Raw genomic sequence first — 15,450 nt, 5'->3', positions numbered from 1 at the left:
CACTGAATAAATGTGTGACTACACAGGCTGTCTCAGAAGTCTTAGTGCAATTTAGAGCTATGAAAGCCTTAACATACACTAAGACTTTTGGGACACTTTGGTTTTGTGAATGTAGGAAAAGGTGTATGAGAGAGAGAGAGAAAGAGAGAGAGAGAGAGAGAGAGAGAGAGAGAGAGAGAGAGAGAGAGAGAGAGTGTGTGTGTGTGTGTGTGTGAATTTTCTTTCAAAGAGATCATTTTGGTGGCACAGGCTACACTTGGCAGCAACCTATAATAGATCAATATGGTAATTCACACTAGTATTGTTTAGTCAAGCAAATAAACATAAAGTTAAATGAACAATTACTATTTTAAAATTTATAATCTCCTCTTCAAAACAGCAACGAGTCTTTACATAAATATAAATGTTTACTTCAAACACTTTGAGGGAAGTGAAAAATATCTTCTTATGCCTTATTTTCCTGTCCCCAAAACATCTTTTGTTTCTTGCTACTAGGCAAACTCCTTGAAAAAACTGACTACACCCAATCCCTTTTAATTCTGTCTCCCTGGTCTTTACAGTCTGACTCCTGATCCCATCATTCCACCAAAACTGCTCTCAAAAATAATCAATAACCTTCAAGTCATCCAAACCAATAGCCTCTTTTCATTACTTAACCTTGCTGTCTTCTTGGCAGTGTGCCGCACTGTTGACCACCTCCTTCTCCTGGAAACTCGCCCTGCTCAGCTTCCAGGTTACTGTTCTCCTGTGTCTTACTTCTCTCTTCATTCCTCTGCCTGATCCTTTAAAGTCTGCCCCTCAAAGTGCAGTCTATCTTCAATGCTCCTTGCCTTCTCATACTCTCTCCCTCATTCATTCCCACACCTCCCCACTACTATACCCTTGTCTCTAGTGCCAGACCCAACTCAGACTCAACGTGTCCAGAATCTAGGCCATGTCCCCCTAATCTGCTCCTCTCTGATTTCCATATCCCTGTCAACAGGACCATCATTTACTCAACTTCCACACTGAAACCTATCATCTGCAGTTCTCTTCCTATCTTACTGTTCATACCCAATTAGCGTTTAAGTTTACAGGCTCTAATCTGTCACATTCCTTACTTTTGTTCCCTTTTCTCTCTCCTCAACATCACCACTATACCACAAGTCTTAGTTAGCACCTAGCTGGACTATTACAAAAGCCTTTTAACAGACCATCCCTGCAGCTCCTGTGTCTCCTAGTTCTTCAGCCCACCTGCACACACTGTGGCCAAGGTCTTCTTCCTTATAGATCTACTAATGCTACTTCTCTGCTCACAAGCCCTCAGTATCTCAGCCTGGACTACTAAGTTATGTCCAAAGGCCTCTGCCTTGCATTCAAAACCTTCTAAGTCAACCTCAGCCGACTCTTCCAGGTTTGTTTTATACTACTTCTTACCATATACTTGATGCTGCAGCCCAAAAGGACTATTCACCACTCCCCATCTGCACGTGCCCTACAGCTGACCACCTCCCTGCCTTTTCATATGCTGTTCTCTATCCCTGTTTAATTTCTGCTCATACTCTAAAGCTCAACTCAAAAACCACTTCCTCCAGGAAGCTTTCCTTAATCCTGACTCCCAGGCCTTGGTCTGTACCTCTCATTCATCTGTCCTACATTATGTTCTGGTTATGTCATATTCCACTACTAGAGTGCAAGGGCCTAGGCACTCTTTAACCTTTGTTTATAAATGTTGTTAAGAGGTTCTGTACCTTTATCTCTCCCAAATGGAAGCAACAATTTATATTATCAAGCATACAACAAAAAAAAGGAGAGAAAGACAAATAGAGTCAAAGTGAGTGGCAAAGAAAATTGTCCTAAGTTTCCCTGAAATTTAGTCAGAGGTATATAATACAGAAAGTACTATACCATACCTACCTATAGGACTTCTGACAATGACAGCTGAGCTACTGGGAAAACAGCCACAAATCTAGAATGGGGATGGGAATGGAGAAAGGCCTCTGAACATGAGGAATTTAACTGTCATGAAGCCTGAATGCTTTTCTCTCAGGGAAAGGAGTAGTACTATCCTCAAGCTCTCAGGCCCAAGCTTAACAATTTATTAATATTGTCGGTTTGTTTTATTTTGTTTAATTTTGCAATCTTGATTGGCAAGCTCTCTCTTACCACTTATTCAATAAAAGCAAAAACTGAAAGGGGACATGATGGGAGAGGAGAAAACAGAAGACCAACTATTAAAGCATAAAAGAGCGAGCTCACTGAACAGCCTGGCTTCAGAAGCCCCTGCGAGCATCCACACATCTCAAAGACAATCTTCATAACAACACTGCATCACAAATAAAGGTCAAATGTTGCTATTAGGCTGCCCCTGGATGCTGGGAAGAGACGAATGGGAGAGGCAATGACTGAGCCACAGTCACCGCAATGCTGCAAGCTGAACACCCTCTGGTTTCTCTCTCTATCCTCAAAGCATTTATTAAGCACTTACTATGTGCAACACTTGAAAGGTAAAATAGCCCTACTCTCCAGGAGTTCACATTCTAAAGGGGCAGATGATGCATATGGAAGGTTTCCACTGCAAGACAAATGGGAAAGGCTTATGGTCATTTGGGTGCAGCCAGAAAGTAGACAGCAAGGCCATGTCATTTCCACTGACTGAAGTCCTATCAGTTTCTGAGGCTGAGCTAAATGGCTGGGCCAAGGACTGTGGTAACTACGACTTTCTTTTCTAGGTTTTTCACAGCTGGAGCTGCAGCATCTACAGAGGCAGGTGTCAGGCTACATGACCACAGGGGATGGCTCCCAGGAGGATGCCTGAGGACATGGGCTGGAAGCAGGGCTATTCTTAAGGCTCTTGGGTTTAGGGCCTAGGCTGTGTTCATCAGGGTAAGGGGAATGGTGCTCATGGTGGTGGTGGTCTGACTTGCCCAGTCCACTCCTACCTCTCCCCTGGGGCCCTGGCTGCTTCAACTAAGCTGGCTAGCCCACCCTGGGAGTGACCCTGGTGGGAAGGGTAGGCTCTTCTAGAGTAGCTGCTTCCCAAGGTATCTTCCTCTTTGGGAGTTCCTTTCCTGGACAACATTTGTTTCCCCCAAATATGTGATCTTCTCTTCCAGACTACAAACCTCCACTTTCCTAAATGGTTGCTATCTCCCTGCCGATGACCTCACAGGTGGGAAACCAATCAGACCAGAATGAGATTCCCCCTCCTCTTATAAAACACCTGAGCTGCTCTGCTGGGAGAGCTGCAACAGCCCCTACACTAAGGGGGTTACCCTGAAACACAGACCCAGGACCACCAGGACCTGAAGACCAAAATGTCTAAGGCTCCAAGTACCACCCTTGGATATACTCCTCCTTCTCCTTGTAACCCTGGCCTCAGGGTGAGCGGGTTACCCTTGTTAGAGTTATCAGCCCAGTGTAAGAAGAAAAGATGGGGAACATCAGTCCAATTGTCCCTGTTCCCATAAGGAGTCAAATGTCAAGTCACATGGTCCTTAAGACTGCCTTTAGCACTGATTGGCCAACCTAATGTGTCTGGGAAGCTCCTCAGTCCTCAGCATCAGGCCTCAGGCACAATGGGAGGTGCTGACACAAAAGCAGAATGAAAGCAGCCCCTGACCTCGAGCTCCCCTTCTCTATGCACATAAGTCAATACAAACAATTTCAGACAGGGGTGGAGAGAAGCACCAACAACTGGAAGTGGCATTAGAGCTGAGCCTTGAAATAAGTCAGAGATTTCCAAAGATGGAGATGAGAACAGAGAACATTCATGCACAGGCACAGAGGGAACAATGTCCCACGTACAGAATGGTAAGCAGCCCAGTGTGGCTAAACACAGACTAGATGAGGGGCGGGCTGGGAAATCAGGCTGGAGAGAGGGGTCTGAGCCATACTGGGAAGGCCTTTACAAGCCAAATAGGAACAACAACTGCAATGGGAAAACGAAAAAGGAAGAAACCACTTGGGGCCAGGAAAGTCCCTCCAAACTCTGTGAAAAAGCCAGTGCTCTACTCAGCTCTGGACACCGCATTTCAGAGAGATAAGACAGACTTGTTTTTTCTTTATCAGACCTGTGATTTAAACAGGGTAAGGAACGTCCTCTACCAATGTAGATCACTCACCATGTGCTACAAGACAGAGTTCCCAGATCCTATGGCTGGTGCCTGTCTCAGTTGAGACTTCAATCCAGGTATTCCCAACTCCAAGGTGAAAAGAACGGCCAAAGCAAAGACAGAAAAAGGAAGGAGTATGTTCAGGGAACAGAAATCATTCTGAGGAAGAGGGCAATCGTACCACGAAGGTAACTTGGTGTAGTGCAATGAATGCTGGATGAGAACATGATGTATCAATGGTTAGAGGATAGAAACAATTTTCCAGAGGAAACACAAACTGTTAAAAATAACTTTAAAAGAGGGGAGGAGCCAAGATGGCAGAGTAGAAAGATACACATATGCTAGCTCCAAACCCACAGCCCATAAAATACCTGTGAAGAAGAACTCCCAACAAAATCTAGAGCAGCAGAAGCCACAGAACAACTGAGTGGAGACTTCTATTCCAGAGAGACCTGAAAAACTGACCCCAAAGGTCCATCGCACACTGGACCTGGAGCAGAGCCCAGCCCTGCCTTGGCCACGCAGCACCAAGAGGAGCAGATCCAAGCAGGGATGGAATCTCCAGCGGCCGCGCAGGTCCCTCCACCCACAGGCGACTAAGGTCAGTGAGAGGGTCTTTTCAGCTTGCCAAGAGGGGAGTGGGGCGTCCCCGTAACTCAGGCCCCCTTGGGAGGCAGCAACAGAGGCGGCAGCAGACAAGGGCTCCCAAAGCAGGCAGGAGCTCTGATCCATTGTTGAAGGTCTCCCCATAAACCCCCTGACGGAACTGAGCCCTGAGTGGCAGCCCTGCCCCCACCTGACCACCTGAACTTAATCTCACACTGAATAGCAGCCCTGCCCCCGCCCAAAGCCCTGAGGCTGGGAAGCAGCATTTGAATCTCAGCCCCAAAGCACTAGCTGGGCAGATCTGGAAGCCAGATGGGTGTGGAGAGGAAACTCAGAGGTCAAGTAACTGGCTGGGAAAATGCCCAGAAAAGGGAAAAAAAATAAGACTATAGAAGGTTACTTTCTTGGTGAACAGATACCTCCTCCCATCCTTTTTGATGAGGAAGAACAATGCTTACCATCAGGGAAACACATAAACATCAAGGCTTCTGTATCCCAAACATCCAAAATAAATATTCAATGGGCTCAGGCCATGGAAGAGCTCAAAAAGGATTTTGAAAATCAAGTTAGAAAGGTGGAGGAAAAACTGGGAAGAGAAATGAAAGAGATGCAAGAAAAGCATGAAAAGCAGGTCAACACCTTGCTAAAGGAGACCGAAGAAAATAACACCTTGAAAAATAGGCTAACTCAATTGGCAAAAGAGGTTCAAAAAGCCAATGAGGAGAAGAATGCTTTCAAAAGCAGAATTAGCCAAATGGAAAAGGAGGTTCAAAAGCTCACTGATGAAAATAGTTCTTTCAAAATTAGAATGGAACAGATGGAGGCCAATGACTTTATGAGAAACCAAGAAATCACAAAACAAAACCAAAAGAATGAAAAAATGGAAGATAATGTGAAATATCTCACTGGAAAAACAACTGACCTGGAAAATAGATCCAGGAGAGACAATTTAAAACTTATGAGACTGCCAGAAAGCCATGAACAAAAAAAGAGCCTAGACAGCATCCTGCATGAAATTATCAAGGAAAATTGCCCTGAGATTCTACAACCAGAGGGCAAAATAAGTATTCAAGAAATCCACAGATCACCTCCTGAAGGAGATCCAAAAAGAGAAACTCCTAGGAACATTGTGGCCAAATTCCAGAGTTCCCTGATCAAGGAGAAAATATTGCAAGCAGCTAGAAAGAAGCAATTCAAGTATTGTGGAAATACAATCAGGATAACACAAGATCTAGCAGCTTCTACATTAAGGGATCGAAGGGCGTGGAATATCATATTCCAGAAGTCAAAGGAACTAGGACTAAAACCAAGAATCACCTACCCAGCAAAACTGAGTATAATACTTCAGAGGAAAAAATGGTCTTTCAATGAAATTGGGGACTTTCAAGCATTCTTGATGAAAAGACCAGAGCTGAAAAGAAAATCTGACTTTCAAACACAAGAATGAAGAGAACCATGAAAAGGTGAACAGCAAGAAGAAGTCATAAGGGACTTACTAAAGTTGAACTGTTTACATTCCTACATGGAAAGACAATATTTGTAACTCTTGAAACTTTTCAGTATCTGGGTACTGGGTGGGATTACACACACACACACACACACACACACACACACACACACACACACACACACACACACACACACACACACACACACACACACACCCCACAGAGTGAATTGAATAGGATGGGATGATATCTTAAAAAAATGAAATTAAGCAGTGAGAGAGAAATATATAGGGAGGAGAAAGGGAGAAATGGAATGGGGCAAATTATCTCTCATAAAAGAGGCAAGCAACAGACTTTTTAATGGAGGGAAAAAGAAGGGAGGTGAGAGAAAAACATGAAGTTTACTCTCATCACATTCCACTAAAGGAAGGAATAAAATGCACACTCATTTTGGTAGGAAAACCTATCTTACAATACAGGAAAGTGGGGGAGAAGGGGATAAGCAGGGTAGGGGGAATGATGGAAGGGAGGGCAATGGGAGGAGGGAACAATTTGAAGTCAACACTCTTGGGGAGGGATAGGATCAAAAGAAAGGATAGAAGCAATGGGGGGGGTAGGATAGGATGGAGGGAAATATAGTCTTACATAACATGACTATTATGGAAGTCATTTGCAAAACTACACAGATAAGGCCTATATTGAATTGCTTGCCTTCCCAAAGGGAATGGGTGGGGAGGGAGGGATGAAGAGAAGTCAGAACCCAATGTTTTAGGAACAACTGTTGAGTACTGTTCTTGCCACTAGGAAATAAGAAATACAGGTAAAGGGGTATAGAAAGTTATCTGGCCCTACAGGACAAAAGAGAAGATGGGGACAAGGCAAGGGAGGGATGATAGAAGAGAGGGCAGATTGGTGATAGGGGCAATCAGAATGCTTGGTGTTTTGGGGTGGGGGGAGGGGACAAATGGGGAGAAAATTTGGAACCCAAAATTTTGTGAAAATGAATGTTGAAATTTAAATAAATAAATTTTAAAAAAATTTAATAAAAAATAACTTTAAAAAAGAGGCTCAACCTCTAACAGATACAAACTAAAACAGCTTTGAAGAACTCCCATATCAAACAGGCAAAAATTATTCAAACCAACAAAATTCATGTCTGGAAAAGCAGAAACAGGCTGATGAACACACCAACTCAGAGCCTCTTTTGAAGAGGAGTCTGGCCAAACAGAGGGAACGTTATAGTGAAAAAGAATGAAATCCTTTGATCCAATAATTCCACTGTTGAGAATAGAAGTTATAGCAAAAACAATTCCCTTCCACCAACACTACCACCACGACCCCCTCAAAACCTTTTATGTTCTTATCTTAATGCATCTAAAATAACAAGAGTGATCAAATAAGGAAAATTTATTCATATTGAATCTCTCTGATAAGAGTTTTTAGTATCCAAGATATAGAGCCAACTAAGAGAAATGTATATTTGTTAAACCAAAGGCCATCCTTTAAGAGACAAGTGGTCAAAGGATAAGGACAAACAACTCCTAAAGAACTCCTACAGTTGCACACTACTATAACAATGATCACCTGTGACAGACTTAGCTTTTCTCAGCAATGCAATGATCCAAGATAGTTCCAAAGGACTTATGATGAAAAATGCTATCCACCTCCAGAGAGAAAACTGATGGACACTTAATGCAGACCAAAGTCATGGCTTTTCACTTTCTGTATGTTTTTTGTGGGTTGGTTTTTTTTGAGGTTTTTTTGTCTGTTTCATTTTTTAACATGACTAATATGGAAATTTGTTTTGCATGATTGCACATGTATAATCTAAATCTAATTGCTTACTATCTCAGGGAAGGGTCGGAAGAGAAGGGAGGGAGGGAAAAACATGTTAACAATTGTTTTTATATATAATTTGGGAAAAATATTATTTTTAAAAACTGTAAACTATTAATAATTATGTGTAAGAATTCTTCACACCATTAACCACAGGTTTCATCTCACATGCTGCAAACTGGCAAAAACAACAAAAGACAAGAGTAGTCCATGGTGGAGGAGTTTTAGGAAGACAAGCATACTAATATCGCTAAAGCTACGAATGAATACATTTGTTATGGAAAGCAATCTGGAATGATGCTAATAAAGAGGCTGACATTTTGACTGAGATCCAACATAAGATATAATAAACTCTGAAAAGGTCATTAATAAAAAGAAAGTTTCCATATAGACCAAAATAGTGACAGCAGCACTTTTTGTGGTAACAAAGAACTGGAAACAAAGTTGATGCCCATCAACTAGGAAATGACTAACCAAACTGCATGGAATGGAATGACTGTGATGTAAGAAACAAGGAACATGATGAATCCTCAGCCCACATGAATTGCTGCAGGGTGAAGTAAGCAGAACCTAGAAAACAGATACGACTAGAACAGGCTCCACAAAATCATCAAAACTGAATGATGAGAAATTATAATGTTGGCCTCAAAGAAAAAATGTGAGGACATCTTCCTCTATTCCTTTGGGGTGGGCATCTCCCACAGATGAGGAGGCCATCCTTCCCTACAAAATATCTGAACTGTTCCAATGGAAGAGCTGCCATAATCCCTACAGTTAGGGAGCTACCTGGAAACACAAACCCAGGCCCACCAGGACCTGAGCACCACCCTTGGTTGTATTCCCTCCTTCCCCTTGCCAGTCTTGCTCTGGACAATGTATATAAAAATCAGATTTTTTAAAATATATAGAACAGTTTTACATAATTTTTTTATTCCTCTATTTCTTTAAAAAATTCTCTGTTAAAAGGGACAGCTCTTTGGGAAAGGAAAATCTAGATGATGTAAGAACAAAAGATACCAATAAAAATCTTTTTTAAAAGAAGTTTTTTATTCAAAGATTTTCCAAAACACAACATTCCTATAAACAACCTTAAATCTTTCCTGCTGACTTGCTGGTTATTTCTCAAGGTTGCATCCTCTCTCTTTTCATTCTATACTCTCCACTTCAGTGATCTAATTCCTACCAACAAAAGCAACCACCATTACCATACAGACAGTTCCTAAAGCTGTATCTCTTGCCCTGACCTTTCTCTTGCACTCCCTACTCACATATCCTCTAGCTGGATGTCCCATATTGGCACCTTCCATGTCTCAATATAAAGAGCGCTCCTCAGCACACTGGGCTGATCGACTTATGGGAGGACATGAACAAGAGTTGCACAGAACAAGAAAAGCATGGGTGAGCAAGAATCATCCTCAGAAGGGGAGGCACTCACAGCAATGACATCACAGATGCATTTGGGTCCTATTTCTTGCAGGGCTCAGCCCCAGTTCTCTGTATCCTGAGCATTCTTAACAAGCATTTGTTGAAACTGAAGTTTTTAAAATATATAGGACAGTTTAAAGAGAGAAATGACTTAAAGGAAGGCTAGGGGAGGCTACTGGAACAAAGGCCTGACGTGAACTAGGATGGGGGAGGGGCTGGGAGTGGTAGTGAGAATGAAAGGAGACGTGCAAGGAAGACTTTAGAGAGAAAATCAGTTAGCTCTGACAACTCAATGGATGTAAGGGGTGAGGAAGCAGAGTCAAGCAAACAATCAGATTTTGAGCTAGGATGACTAGGAAAACAATGGTAGTATTAGAACAGAAACTGGGATGTCAAAGGAGAAATAAGTATTATGGCAAAGCTAGGTTTTAATCTATTGCATTTGAGGGGCTAATAGGTCCTCCAAGTGGGGATGGCCCATTAGAAGGAGGGCAATGCTACTTTAGAAACTGGAAATAAGATGTGGAAATAACCTAAATAGAGAAGCTACAATTCTAAAAATACAAGTTTTACAAAAATAATCATCTAAATCTTTGAGTTTTCTTTGAAAAGCTTAACGTTACCATAGAGTTTACTCTAGTTACCTGGAAAATTCACTCAGTGAAAACAAATTACTTTTAGAATTGTCTCCACCTGTTCTCATGTTGCTACTCATACTGTGCCCTTATGTAAGCTCTCTACTTTAGTCTAAGCGGTCTATTCTACATTCCCCAAATTCCTAAATTCCTCCAGCTGCCTCCCACCTACAACTCCTTCTTCTGTCTAAGGCCTCGGTCACTCCTTGGTGACAGACAGCTGTGCTCCCTCCGCTGAACAACTATGGTACTTACCATTTCAAACTCTCACACACATTTACATACTCATTTAGGTGTACCTACACATATATAGATGGACACAGAGACACAGACACAGACACACACACCTCTCTTTCTTTCAGCATTCAAATATTTGTAGCTAATAATAACTGAGGACTTATTATATGAGGGCCTGGACGCCGCTGAATCAGAGCAGCTCCTAGAGAGGGCAGAGGAAATGGCTTTCTAGGGTAATAATATGTACCAGTAATTAGCCTTTTATTCATTCTGCATCTCCTTTCTTTAAATAACCCCATGAAAAGTACTAAAGAAACACTCTACTTGGGTGTAATTTTGCCCATAAGTCATTTCTCATGTGTCTGTTTTTCCTAGTTTTGGTCCATTATTAGAAAAGAACAAAAGAAAAACAGTATGCACTGAGACTTTGAGCTGGTATTCTGGCTAATTAACTGCTATCAAATGAGTAAGTCACAAGCAAGGAATGGGACTTTGGGCGTAGGTCATGCATCAGCAGATCTTAATCTACAGAACAATATGGCAATGCCTTCTGCCAAAGATCCTATTCTATTCTACCATACAGCTACAACACATTGATCATATGAGAAGAGTTTCCTATAAGACACTGTTTTAACTAAAATGACCTGATCTGCAGCTTACTCAAAATGATTCGCACACACCTGTCAATGCCTGTTGGAGAAAAGATGATCAGATGTCTTCTCTGCTCTCAAGAAGGACAGCTGCTGAAAATAGCTGTCCTTACTAATACTAGGAACGGACAAGATAAAAGGCAATGGGAAGCAATTTGTCTTAATTTGAAATTGTGTCACAAAAGAACAAGGCTAAAGAAGTCTCCTATCTGGTCACCTACCTATTCCGTTTAGACTCCTTGCCAAAAAGCATCCCCGCTAATGGAATTAAGTCTCCCCAATTTATATGCCAAAGACAGATTGCTATATTATCATAATGTGTGCTCTACTAACATGTCAAATATAAAATTCACCTGAATGTTCTCTTTTAATTTCCAAATATGATTAAAGGTTGCTTGAGTTTTCATTATATAACTTGATAAACTTGACAAACATCCATATAAATGTGCATAATGACTTACTCAATATCCTTTCGTACTGATCCCATGAGGTTTTCTCTTTCCCGTATTGCCAAAAAATTTGCTTTGGTTTTATGAAATTCATGTGTGTAATCCTGTAATAGAGCAACATAATATTCCCACATAAAACAGTTTCTGTGCCTCAATCAAACTGAGTTTTTTTCAAAGAAACTATTTAAATAACAAGGCTGAAAAATATTCCAAAGAGCAAGAATTATCCAGTTAAGTAACACTTGCAAAATGATTTCATTAAATGTAAAATGTACAGGATGCTTTCAGAGCTCTACACACCAGAGGACTGCACTGTTACGGTGGTCCCCAAAAGAAGGGACAAATGTAGCAGAGCTTTGTCCTATAAAAATTACTGTAATTTTCATCTAATTTCAAGAATCACAGAACTGCACAACTGCAGAGCTGGGCAGGATTTCCACAGCCATCCAGTCCCATCATATGGAAAGCAATGCCCTTTCCAACACATTCAACAAGCAGTCACCCAGTTTCTGCCTAAAGATCTGCACAGGAGGGGAAAAATCACTAAACTGCCAAAGCAATTCATTCCCACTTTGGGGCAGCTCCATTCGGAGCTATCAATTAGAGAACATTATGATTTTTTAAATATTACTTTTTTGAGAGAACATAATTAATACCCTTTAACAATTGGTGATCAGAAGACAAACCCTCAAAATGTATATTTGTTTATAAGCAAGATTTTTAAAAAATCTTAATTTAAAAAATAAGTTGCACAGGTGAATACTTCCTAAATCCTTCACATTTGAAAAGTTTGACATTAATTTTAAACAAGCATAATTTTAGAAAGTAGGATTACAGGGGCAAGGAGGGAGCAAGGATGGGTATCAGTAGACTTGCTAGTCCTTTGTCAGCCACACAGCATTAAGTTTTCACTTTCCCAGTTATGAAGGACACAACAGGACACAGTTAAACTGGTTAAAGGGTGGAATAACAAGCAACAAAGTTGGGAGGGAAGGGCTAGGCCGAGTTTACTAAAAAGCTGCTTATTTTATGTGTGATTAAAACACAAGTCACTTGGGGAAGAATTCATAGACACATCTGGAATTATCCAAACACTTTTTTCCCCAAGATAAAAGAACCTTTCTTACACATTCTGGAACAACTCTTGGGGCTTTCACCACCTTCATTTATGTGCTCATTATTAGATTAGCTGGTGGGGGTTATTTTCAAATTCAGCACCTTCATGAATGCATTTCATTTCATAAGAGAAACCACTCACACAAATTTAGCTCACATGAAATGCTTATGCAACTCAAGGAGAGCACAGCCTACCACAAAACTTTAAGAAACAGAGTCATCTACATTAAACCATTCCCCTTCATGTGTGGGATTCTTTAGATTTCAAAATCATCTATCCCAAAGAATTAACATTCCTGGGTATCTTTACAGAAAAATGTGACTTTTTTTTTGGCGTACTTCTGATGAATCTTTAATAGTTTTTCCAAAAAAAAATCTGCCAACAACAAGTGAATCATCTTCCCATGTTGTTACCATCATCTTTTAAAAGTCAGGAACACTATGGTAGTCCTTTGGTGACTGGTACTATACAAAGAAGACTATCTCACTAGCCCAATCTCTGCTCATACAGTTTACAGTGCGCTAAATGACTGTAGAGTTCAAACTGCCTAATTAGAATGACCTCCCTCAATGGCTGTCTCATTTCATTTAATGAATGGAATACCTGAAAAGTCGTGTGTAAACTGAACTTTCGAAAAGCGAATCATTTAAAGATCCACTATCAATAGCAATGTAAAGGAAGCCTAAGATCAATAATTTTTTATATTAAATCTTGAAGTAATGTTGGAGATCATCTAAATGTAACCAACTCACTTTAGATGAAGCTACTGAAGCCCAGAATTTAAATGACTTTAATCAAGCAAACAACAAACTTTTATTAAACACATACTGTGGTGCAGGCCTGAAGATGCTAGATGCTAGGCAAAGAAATACAATGAACAAAACAATCTTTAATCACAAGGAACTGGCCTAATGGCACAGAAATAAATGCAGAAGAAATCTTAAGAAATTAAAGACAAAGAAATACAAAGCAGTTTGGCAGAGGGAATCAGGAAAGGCATGTCAAAAGTGGTGCTCAAGGTAGGTCTAATAAAGGCATGCACGTGTATGGGATGGACAGTACAAAAGCATGGAGAGAGGAAATGGAATATTGTGTTAGTAACAGAGTTTGGCTGGTTTCTGAGTACCAGAGGGGGAGGTAATGTGGGCTGGAAGGAAACAATGAGGTTGGATCACAGACTGGGACAGGACTGCTAAGGATTTTAATAGCGATCCCCTGGAGGGGAATGCAGCCAAGTGACATGGTCACATCTGTGCTTAAGAAAACAACACTCTGGTGGCAGCGAGCAGGATGGACTGAAATAGGGAGAGACTTGAGATAAGGAGAGCCATTGGGAGATGCCACGATAACCTAGGCAATAAGTGATGACAGCCTGAACTATGATGAAAGCTATGTGCATGGAGAGGAGGCAATTTCAAGACATGTATAAACAGAAATAGTAGCAAGGTTTGTGAACCAACAGGATCTGGGGGTCCTGGAGAGGGAGAGGGAAAGCAGAGAACAGAAAATAATGCTAAGGTTGTAAAACAAGGAGAGGGGGAAGATGGTACAGGGAAGTACTGTAAAATACAGCTGAATCATAATAAGCAGTGTATAATAAAGCTGAAAAGGGAGATGGGGGTCATATTGTGAAGAGCTGTAAATATCAAACAGGTATATATATTTGATTCTTGAAGTAAGACAGAGTCACTGGAGTTTATGGAATAAAAGAGTGATACAGTCAAACATGAACTTAAGGAAAAAATACTTTTAACTGCTATGTGGATGATAAGATGGAGTGTGGAAAAGCCCTGAGGCAGGAGGCCCAATTAGGAGGCTACTGAAAAAATCCTGGAAAGCAGTAATGAGTGCTTTCACAAGGGTAACAGCTATGTGTGGTGAAAGCGGAGGATGGATCTCAGAAATGTTGTAGTGGAAGAGATGAATATATGGTGTAAGAGCAATCAATTGAGGAATTCACTAAGGTTGTGTACCAAGACAACCAGATTCCTCCTTACCAAGATCTACAACTACTAAATAACTCCTTACTCACCCAGATCACTGCCCCTGCACCCTCTTCACTTTCCTCCTTTTCCAATCTTTACCCTTCAGTTAACCAGTTTAAAATACCAGCATCCTCTACTATCAGCTCCCGTGTTTCCTTGTGTCCTGTCAACACTGCATCTTGCCAAACCTCACCCCAGTATTTTTCCTATTGTCCACACCCTCTGCTCCCAAAGTCCCATAAAAGAGCAGGCTCTGTCTATGCTACCTAATCTCAATCCTTCAGCAAAATCACCTTTTTAGTCCCTCAGTGAATCTTCATCCTCCTCCCCAAAGAGACTGTTCTAAATCTTCTCTTCCCTCCAGACTCCTCTACCTCCCTTTTCCCAGAGCTGTATAGCTAAGAAACAAAACATGAAACTTTATTTACTGAGAAATTCATCACGAGCTTGCTCTTCTCCTTTTCCCTACATTTCACAACCCCATGACCTTATTTCCTATTCTTGCCTCCAATATCTGATAATGAGATGGTTCGCCTCCTCCCTACGTGCAGCCTTATCCCCTCTAGTGATCACTCAATCATCATTTCCTCAATATTTATTCTCTCCCTATCTCAAGTGGTTCCTTCCCTATTGTCTCCAAACCTGCTATCTCTTCACCACCCTAAAATCCTTCACTAGACCCTATCATTCCTCACAAGCTATCATCCTTTTTCATTCTTCCCTTGCTCAGCCAAACTCCTGGAAAAAGCAGTTGATAATCACTGCCTCCAATTTCTCTGTTTTTACTCACTTCTCAATCATATGCTTTGCTTCCAACTGTATCACTTAACTGAAACTGCCCTCTCAAAGGTTAATGATGAACAACAGAGGAGCAGAGACAGATACCTTAGCAATTATGGAAAAGAAAAGCTCTTGGCCTAACAAAGAAGAGTGGGTCGAAAGCCAATTTTTATTACATAAATTGAAAA

The 15,450-nt window shown here is 41.1% G+C and overlaps 1 protein-coding gene across 1 annotated transcript in view; it reads right to left on the bottom strand.

Moving 5' to 3' along the window:
• Positions 1-15,450, bottom strand: part of GOSR1 (golgi SNAP receptor complex member 1) — an 85,178-nt gene that overhangs the window by 50,502 nt on the left and 19,226 nt on the right. The window contains exon 5 of the mRNA XM_072639878.1: positions 11,393-11,484. Coding sequence (XP_072495979.1) covers positions 11,393-11,484 — 92 coding nt within the window. The remainder of the gene's footprint in view (positions 1-11,392; positions 11,485-15,450) is intronic.

Source organism: Notamacropus eugenii, chromosome 2, assembly GCF_028372415.1.
Source record: "Notamacropus eugenii isolate mMacEug1 chromosome 2, mMacEug1.pri_v2, whole genome shotgun sequence".
Taxonomy (NCBI): Eukaryota; Metazoa; Chordata; class Mammalia; order Diprotodontia; family Macropodidae; genus Notamacropus; species Notamacropus eugenii.
This window is presented reverse-complemented; position numbering and strand designations above follow the sequence as displayed.